Raw genomic sequence first — 10,519 nt, forward strand, 5'->3', positions numbered from 1 at the left:
AACCCAAGTATCAATAAACAATCAAACATAACAAAAAACCATACCCATAAGCCTTGAGGTCAGTGGATTCAAATTTGGATACCAAGCATTCACAATCTCGGTCATGTCTCCACTGTTAGGAATTTTAACTAACACTTTCCTCCATAAAGTACTAAAGGAGAGCCTTGCTGCAAAATTACATATAGAGTTTGTAATTTGTACAATATAAGTTCTTGATAATTCCACTACTGCATTTGCTTTTGATGACTAAATGGTAACAATGACAAAAAACAATTACAAAAAATATTTGGGTAAATTGTGAAAGGAGGAACTCAAAACATGTGAAATAAATAGAATGGAGAGTGGAATGAACAGTAGTAGTACGTCTATATTAAACAGAGATTTTGTTGACACAATGGTAGAAGATTAAGAATCTGATGAAGGTAACTCATTATTTCAACGATACATTTGTAGTGGAAGGTGGTTTTGGGAGTTAAAGATCAGGTGGAGAGGATCATGAAGTTGCAGATGAACAGAAACAAATTCCGGTTGAGCCGGTGAAAAGGCTAAGATATAAGGCAAAGTCTCTAAAAATATGTGACAACAATAAAGGAATTAGGATGATGGAACATTCAATGACTACACATTTAAGTCCTGGGTGTGGAACATCCAAAAGAAAGATGCAAAAGTGGATTGAGGGGTAAGATCCCCTTGACAACAAAGAATTAGATTGTTGAGAATAAAGACAAAAAGAAAATTTGTGGTTGTACTTATCGGGCACATGAAATAATAAAAATAATAACAGATTAATAAGATAAAAAGAGGTAAGAAGAGATCTGCAACCTTGGTCACAGAGACACAGGATCATTTTTAAGAATGTTGATACCACAAGAAATTAGTTCCAAGTCCGCATGAGGAGGCCAGGATTTACATCATTTGTTTGGAATTGTTGAGGAATATGAGATATGTCCAAAAACAATCAAGAAACCCTTTTCTACCTATCTAGACAGGAAAAACACTCTATTTCTTCCAACTGTTGAGTTTGATGGAGTTTTACTTTAGCGAAGGGTTAAAGTATGCAAGAAGCATTGGCAGCACAGTGATCCCAATCTCTGGCTACAGCTTTGAAAAGATGGAATGTTAAATGGGTTAACTCAAAGTAAATCACCGCTAGTTGATATCTGAAAGACATAAATTTTCCAAATTGATACAAAGGCAATTTTACTTTATTTATATCCACATACAGGACATCCTAACACGAGAATATAACAAATTTCCACATGTCCGCCATTTTTTTAGAAACTAAATTCTAAAGTATATTGGGCAGTTTTGCAAAATATCATATTCTAAAGCATTCATTAGAAGGCCTTATTCCTACTTTACCTTCAATCTCGTATGAAACTTCATGCTTCAAGGTTGATATTGTGGCGAACATACGGAAGTTTTCACTGACATCAATTTCCTGCGCCAAACAACAGACACCATTAACACATCAATAGCTAGTGAAGAAAGTAACATGTCCATGAGTCATAATTTAGACAAGGAAGAAATTGATGAAAGAGGGAGCTTAAAAGTCATAAATGTGAACGCTGACACTGTTGGGAAAGTGGAAGGTGTATTGTGACATATATTATATTAATTCAATCACCACTCCCACCTCTGAGCACCAAAATCATATCTCTTGATAGTAAACTCAAGTTGTATAACATCTACATATATGACAGGGAAAGAGAAGACTATAAATTTGCGAGATCCCAGAGATACACAGGAAAGACACTGCTGGTTGGCCAACATGATATGCAATACACCCCCAATATTCACTTTCCTCAGAATTTGGACTGGAAGTTGAACCAATAGTTATTTGTTCCAACGTGATAAATCAGGAAGGCAGGGTTATCTTGCCAAGTACCTGCCTTTGGCATCTTACAACAAAAAAAAGGGTAGCTGTTCCCCTTCATGGGGAGAGCACTGTGAACCTGGATTATTTTATTGCATGAACTAGACAATCTCAAGCACTTCTGTCAATCTAAAAGTTAATCCTGGTGTTGCACAAACTATGCCCAAAAAATATACAAAGCTTAATGAGGTACTTCAGGGATGCAACAAAAAAGGAGGAAAATGATTAACAGGCCAATGCAATTCTTGATAAGGGATACATTAGGCTACCTAAATTAAGGACGGGCAAGTATTTCAAGTAGTATAGCATGTGATTATACATGTGATATATCTTAATCTCAGTTGCCAAATGAAAATTCAATGTCTCTTATAGTTAAATGCACTTCCCGTTACCAACTGCAAATTAAGGTAATTTATCAACGGTGGAACCAATGGTTTGTAAACCACAGTGCACAGTATCACATTAGGCCAGGGTAATTATGCATCCAAGACACATATGGCAATATAACCATTGAATAATATGAATACTTAATCAGTTGACACTTATATACACAAGTATTAGAGATATTACCTCCCCATGACCAGTAACAAAAATACTTGAACCTTCTAGTAAGGGCAATATGATTGACTGCACCTCAATAGGTGCTTTGTCTATGTCTTCAAACACGACCCAATATCCTTTTGAAATGACCTATCAAAAATGAATTAAAGAATGTAAAATCAACAAAAAAAAGCATTCTAAAACTCTACCTTAAAAGGTTAAACAAACCTGTGTAAGTGAACCAGGATGCCATCTAAATTCACCAGGTTGGTTCGAACAAACATAGTTCCCGATCAACATTTTGCTATCCATTTGATCATCCATGTGAATGAACAAAACTAAAGCCAATAACAGAATACAGAGTTATTCGTTAATAAACACATTCACAAAAGAAAATACAAGTAGTGAAAAATTGGATCAGTAAATTATTACATTTAGGAAACAAATGCCACATCAGATTTTCTTTGATTTTTTAAATGAATAAATCAATGGCATCAGTTAACCCATCATCCCATTTGTGTATTAATATGAAAATTCATTAAAAAGAAAGGGAACAGAGCTCTAATTTGTCAAAGCATGTAGAAAAATCAATAAGTTTGATTAAGGTTCCTTTCAGATACAATTATAATGGCAAACCCTTTCAAGTACCACCTTGATGTAAATAGACCCGACTAACATAAAACTGGTTTGATAAAACAGCCAGCCATTAGTATAAAATTCAACAAACCAAACCAGTCTTAGATTTTATTTTATTTTAAATTTCACAAATCTAAAACATTTATTCTATTATGTCCAGGTGATAAATAAGATTGGATTGAGTTCCATGACCATTGTGCTATTCATTCAAGCAACAAGACAGTTTTATATCTGAAGGATTTCTTTACCCTTGCGAAAACCCAACTAGGCCCATAATCCCATAAGATGAGGCACAAGATTTATCCCGCTGACGCATCAGGTGGTATTATAGCTAGAATTTGATTTTGTGACACATGGTTATGGGCTCAATTTCATTCCAATCCATGCCCCACACTGTTCATTAAGAACACTTGTGCTATATACAACCTCCCCTCCCCTCTCCAACTCCAGCAGTCTTCGTCCCTGATTCTCACAACCCCACTACTTAGTTTTTTCACTTCATTTATTTACTATATAGACTATAGCAATTAGTCTTTAATTGTAAAATTTTCAGAGTGTGCCAAAACATATTATCACATTAAGATACTTAATGGCACATTCAGCACCAGCGAGACAATAGATACGTAATGACACATTGGCACTGGAAACACAAGCGCAATTATCTAGTGCTGATCAATACCTAACTTCAATAATTTACCATAATGGTAAGTTTGGGCCAATCCACCCAGCACGGCAAGAGATTTAAACATTGCAATTGGTACAATCACTTGATGTCAATACAAACCGAGCATAGATACTATTCAAAACAAGATAATCCAGATGGCTAGTGAAACATAACATGGAAAATAATGTCATGAACTTGGATTAAGTAAAAAGGAGTATCCTTAACAAAGTATGTAGAGGAATTTTTACATGGTAGACGAGTAAAGTAAATGACAGAATCCTAAAAGTCATATATGGAACAGATCCACCTGAAAATTTAAAATATGATATAATCCATCTAAAGAACTGACTAAAGCACTATTTTGCATGAGAACTAGAAGAACAACAAAATGTACCTTGATTCCCACTGATCTCTGCCAACATATTAATAATAGATGTTTTTCCAGAACCAGCAGGACCATGGAGAAGTATGGGCCATCTTTGACCCACCGCCATTAATATCATCTCAAAACTTTTTCTAATTGTAGAAGTCATGACAAATGGCTTACCAGGCACAACACTGGAAACAAGCACACCTGTTAATCATGAGAAAGTACTGGCTCGGCAAAAAAAAAAGGACAATTCTTTATACATACCGCAAAACCTTGCGTCGAACATCCTTTATTCCAGACTCAATCTTAAGCAAATTGGAAGATGAAACTAGGCTATTATAGTCAAACTCAAAAAATTGACTAACATTACCAATTCCATCTGAGAACCTTTCTTGATCTTCCTCAACTAATTGGAGATAAAATCCAGCCTTTTCCAATGAGGTGTCCTGGCAGAATTCCTCAAACCTACACACATTGTTTATAATGTTATGTAGCAAAGTAGCATGTTAACTATCAATTGTAAATGTGCACACTGTTTAATGTGCCTCACCGAAGTAAACAGGCAAAAGCTTCATCTGAACCTAAACCAAAATCTTCAGTAGCTCTATCACTTATTTTAAGAGAAGTAGAGAGAATTTGAATTCCACACCATCTTATGTCCAATATATTTATCAGGTGTCTTGGAGCAAGGATAGCCCCAACATCTGATGTTTGTTGCATAAGGTCTAAAAAGCAGGTCCAATCCCATAAACCAGAGAATATTTGTGGCTCCATTATTAGAAAACGGTAAGTTAACCGAATTGCATCCAGAAGATGCTTTTCACCCTGGGATAAAACAGGCAATCATGAATCATAAGATAAAATTTTAGGTCATATTAGACTACAAAAAATTGAGATAAGGTAAAAAGGACATATTAGTCACAATATAGAAATGATGAAGAATCAAACTTGTAGGTAATAAGCAATGACAATGAGATGAATGTTCAAGAATTCCATGATGCAGAAACTGAGAAAATAAATGTAAAAAATCCATTGGACAAGCAAAACATAAACTTCATATATAACAGAGGAAGAAATATAGAAATCATGTAAAACATATGCTTAAAACAGGAAAATACAAGTACACCCATAGCAACAAACTAGAAAAACGTTTTTAGAATACAAATACTGACGAGAATATTTCCTTTCATGTGTGTTCATAATGTAACTGACAAAGTGAGAAACATAATGACAGTTTCTAGAGAAGGTGTTGACCTGCTTGCACCATAATACAAAATTTCAAGTAAAGACAATGGTAGGTAACAAATAACATGAGCTTCAATAAGCAACCACATAATTCCTTGAGTGTCTATGTGGCTTTCAGCATATCTGTTAGTCATTGAAGCATGTGGCCATGCTATCTTGCATACAATTCACGTAATTCCTTGAGTGTTTATGTGGCTTTCAGCATAGCTGTTAGTCACTGTACCATGTGAGAATGTTGTCTTGCATAGAATTCTTTTAGTACTCAGGTGGCAGAGTTGCTTCATTCTATAGAATTCTTTTAGTAGTACTAAGAATGAAAGCATTGTCTCTTGCAATTGCAAAAAAAAAAAAAAGTAGATCAAAAACAATTTTTACTACAAATTTGAATTCCCATCTTTCCTTTCCATAATGTGCATAGATTTAAACAAATTTTAACACTGTCTCAACCTTTTTCATTCAGTCTTGGGACTGCCATCAGCATTTATTTCCAGATTACCTGTGTGTATGAACATTCATGTGTATACACACACATATATATAATTAATTAATCTAAAAGTAGTCCCAGAGGTAACCAATATCAATCAAACAAGTTGTACAATACTTTAATGTTTTAAGAAGTAATATGCAGAAATGATCTCAGATCTCACTAGTATGCTATATTGCAATGTTTGTCGTCCTGATGAAAAGTAAAGAATAACATCGTGCAAATGTAGTTTAAAATGCTAAGAATGAGAAAAAATGTAACATTTATCTAAAAAATTTTCATGCTTTTCCAATATTTGATTTTTTTTCAATTACTCTCTTTTTTTATATTGATTAAAATAAAATAAATTTTTTATTAAAATCTGGTCCACACAATTTTTATTTTCATCACTAGTTGCTACTGTCATCAACTTAGTGAGCTACAAAGAGGATAATTTCTCAATTTGTTATTATTTAGTTTCTTATTGATTGTTGATTAACTATCCAATGAGATTATGTAAACCAAATAATGAGTAAAAAAATCATAATCATCATGTGGATCGGCATGAGAAGCATACCTTTCTGCCTACTAACTAGCAAACGGAACAAATATATACCAACAATACCATCTTCCTCGTCTATTGGGAAAATGAGGTTCCTAAGTGGTCAGGTAGATATTTTGATGTATTTGGCGGAAGGTATAAGTTAGCTTTTACTTGTATTTCCATGTTTCTAATGTGTGCATCAAGTTTGCATGAACTTGTCATAGTAAACACAAAACTAAAGGAGTGAGTTGACTCGACGAGATTGAGGCACTTTGTGCCCAAATGGTAGAAGGCCTACAATGAGTGTTGGAGCTATGGAAGAGATTCTATGACACTATAGGTCAAGAAGAATTGAGTGGCTGCAAATGTCATTGTGGAGAATGTGTGCTTAATGGTTGAGAGACTTGGTGAAAGGTGAACTCAAAGGCATGGAGAATTAGATAGCATGGAGTAAAGCTCAGGAGAATGGTGCATCCAATAGACTATAGGCCTATTGCTAGGTGCACACTTGGGTGGCACAGAACGAGGTGGGCTTGAAAGGCATAGAGGATCAATGACATGGAATATAATCTTGAGGCTTGTCTCTTCAAGCAGTTCATTGTAGATGATGTGTTTGGCTGGGTATGGAAACACTACCTAGTAGCTTAGTTTGAAACCATGGACCAAGGACTTGATAGTTCCAAGTCATAGTCTGTGACTTAGTTTGATCTCAGTACTTTGCATTAGCTTACAAAGAGGCAAGCTGAACAAAGGAAGGACCATCAATTAGATTAAGTCAACTAAAGGTGAACTTAATCATCTGGAGGTGAATGACTTGGAAGTCAACTAAGTACTAGGGTTACTAGATGTGCCTTCTAGTCAACTAGAAGCTTGAGCAAAATCGACTAGAGGTAGAATCCAACTAATTGTCAATATAGTCATTAGTTTTCCATCAGTAATATTTGTCTAAGAAATCAATTAAAGGATTTCTAGTCAATTAGAGAGACTCACAAAATGTTGTCATTGGAGTGCTCTTATAAAAGTTGTTGGGGAGCTTTGAGTTGCAAAAGGGTTGCAAAAAAACATTCTCCTTTCTCCTATGTATAAGTGCTCAGATGCCCAAAGCTCTCATGCGCTTAAATTATGGTTAAAGTCTTCGACACAAGTGTTTAGTAATCTCCTAATTTAAATTTTACATTTCATTAACTATTTGAGATTAGAGCATATTGTAATCATTCAAAGGTTCAAATTATATGGCATTTCCTCCATCATCTCTTATGAAGGAGCAATTTGATATTTAAAGGTGGCACATAGATTATAAGTGAGTCTCTAAATCATGTTAAATTGTCATGTTTGTATTGTCTTGTTTTATTATTATTATTTTTGTTGGGTTTATAACTTGGCACAATCAACCAGACACACACAAGTAAGCACCTGCCAACAACTAACAATTAAATTATCCTTTTTATTTACAAGAGCTTTATTTTAAGGTGTCATCTATCCACACACACCTTCCCCTCAAGTTATACATGCAAACCATTACATTGATCCTACATCATCTTCCTCGTGTAACTTACATTCCCTTTGTATTTAAACAAGCTAGATATCTTCTTCCCTCCACACTGAGACCAAGAGATTGTCCTCTTCCCTTCATATCGGTATAACAAAAGAGCATCTTCCCTCCAAGTCAAACCAGTAAGACAAGGTCAAATGATCTGCTCCTTTGAGTTGGGATAGTCTACACTTTGCCTTACTCATCAGTACTCCTCATGAAGGATGGTAATAGGGCACCAAATAATTGAGATTACTTACCCAACCCTTTTAAGTGAGATTTTATGTACCCAACTATGCTTAATAATAGGGTTTGAGTTAACCTTAAAACAAAATTATGTGTAGTTACTCATTTAAGTAGAATATTTGTATATATTTACTGAGTATCCATTTATCATCAAAAGCAGTTAATTAAAGGGATTCAAGAACCATATATTTAAACAAGTATGGCTTCTAGTACTGATAGAAAATGTAAGTACCTAGCCCATTGTCATCCTTACTCCTATTAAGGCTTCACAAAACCCTATTTCTTATTTCCCTACCTCCACTACCATTAAGGCTCAACATCAGGGGAAATACTGGAATTGACATGTTTGGCAAGGCACAGGTACATCTCATTTCAATTGAGGACCAATACTCTGGCTTCGATTGAGACTTTAAGCGTGGGTTTTAAATTCACACCAGAAGAACTAACACTGAGTCTGTTGCTAACGTAGAAATCCCAATAAAACTGTATAGGAGATCAATCCGGAGTCACTTTCATCGTACTTGGCTGGACAAGGGTAGAAAAAAGATCGCTCAAATTATGCAAGTGAAGTGATTAGAATATTGATAGAAAACATCCTGAAGAACCAAAAAATAAATGCTCTATAAACTGAAAGGCAGACAAAAAGCAAATGACGTTGCCAATGTATTTGGTTCAAAACCTGCCTTCATAAACAAAAGTGGCACTTGATGGCCTCCATGATATCTCTAAAAATAGAAAAATGTGTTCAAAGCTACTGTAGCTGGGAAATGATAAATAACAGTACCTTGCCAGTTATCTGAGAATCAAAACCCACCAACTCAAGCCGTGCAAAGGGTTGGGGAGCAAATCTGAAATAATTTATGATGCACCTACAAATGTGGAAAATACATGCTAAATACAATAAAGGTAGATCACAGAAGATAACTGATGATAACAAGAAGAGGACAGATATAACAAGTTCAGCCAATCAATAAAAGAAAAGAAAAAAGTAAAACAAGAAAGTAGTATATCATATGATACCCAATCAGATATTATAGAAGGGGACATCTCCTTATCTTGAAACTGATGCTCCATTTTTACTATAGAAAGAACCAACAAAATTCACACTTTATTGCTCAAACTTCATGGATCCAATGCACCCAAAGCATTTATTTTCTGATTACCTATTCTCAATTTTATTCATAATATTTTTTTCTTAATTTTGGTGAAAACCAAACATATGTCATGTAGAAAGTAAAAATAAAATTTATTAATATTATGTCATGGAGTTAATAGCATATGTTTTCCTTTTTTGTCAATTTTCAAATTCCTTTTTTTTTTTGGAGAAATAAAAGTGAAACAGAAAACAGGGAAATTTTTCACAGGTCAATCAGGATATCAACGGCTGCTCTATAAAAATTAAATATTCCGCTCGTATGGAAGTGATGAAACCGGTATGATCCCAATATGTACAACCCTCAAAGACGAACAGAAAATAATTGCATACTGAAAATCCAATTTTTTAGCAGCATTAATCTATGCTTCAACAAGCATAATGGAGGACGGATGTCTTAGAGAGAGAACATTTTCTACAGAGTCAGGAAAAAATTACATTGAGCATTGATAAGCGCACAGAAAAAAAAACAAATTGCCGTTGAGCAACGAAGATGATGAAATGTACTGAAAACTGGCAATCACCTGAGCAAGAATGGTGCCAAATCTAGTGCCCGGCACAAGGCCAACGAAGCCATCTCGTGAAGCCGCAAGCCCCTCCCTCTTTCCATATAAAAATCTATCACGCGCGTGTCATCTTCTCCTATGTCATCAGATTCCTCGTCAGACATCGATATCAAGCTAGGGACGTTATCAAGCTTTGTCACGGCCCTGTCTACTATCAGACGGCATAGCGGGCGGAAGCACCCGACTATTGGAATAGTATAGTTAGGGTGAAGGAACGGCTCCGCGATCGCCTCCACGATCTCTTCCGCTGTGACAGCGCCGACCTGACAAATTCCAAAGAATTAACCATACTGTGCAACCTGATACTTGAAATCGGAGAAAGGGGGACTCGAAGACGGCTCACCTTCTGTGAGAGAGCAAGGAGCCTGCGGTCGGAGCGGAGACCGGAACAGCGAGCAAGAAGGCGCTTCAGGGAAGATTCGCAGGAAAACTTACCGTCGTACGACATCTGGACTGGGCTGCGAGGATACGAGAACACGAAGGTACCGATGAGAGAAGTGACAGGAAAGGAGTAGTTACCGAAGAGAGGTGATGAAGGAAGAGAGCAGAGCGAGGCGAGAGCCGCGAAGGAGCGGAATGAGAATTCTGATGTTTTTAAAGACGATACGTCGGTTGTTAGGGTTTTAGAAAAAAGTTAATAAATTAATTATACTAAATCGCCTAAATAACACTAATGGAATTATAT

General features: G+C 35.6%; 1 protein-coding gene across 1 annotated transcript in view; it reads right to left on the minus strand.

The window, feature by feature from the left end:
- LOC141814490 (midasin-like) overlaps positions 1-10,282 on the minus strand; it is a 59,243-nt gene extending 48,961 nt beyond the window's left edge. Inside the window, 10 exon segments of the mRNA XM_074702449.1 lie at positions 45-167; positions 1,363-1,441; positions 2,447-2,566; positions 2,645-2,754; positions 4,111-4,274; positions 4,351-4,551; positions 4,637-4,911; positions 8,900-8,984; positions 9,793-10,097; positions 10,178-10,282. Coding sequence (XP_074558550.1) covers positions 45-167; positions 1,363-1,441; positions 2,447-2,566; positions 2,645-2,754; positions 4,111-4,274; positions 4,351-4,551; positions 4,637-4,911; positions 8,900-8,984; positions 9,793-10,097; positions 10,178-10,282 — 1,567 coding nt within the window.
- Positions 10,283-10,519: the final 237 nt, after the last annotated feature.

The sequence above is a fragment of the Curcuma longa genome, chromosome 21 (assembly GCF_044706935.1).
Source record: "Curcuma longa cultivar G26 ecotype Majalengka, Jawa Barat chromosome 21, ITB_CL_G26_1.1, whole genome shotgun sequence".
Lineage (NCBI taxonomy): Eukaryota > Viridiplantae > Streptophyta > Magnoliopsida > Zingiberales > Zingiberaceae > Curcuma > Curcuma longa.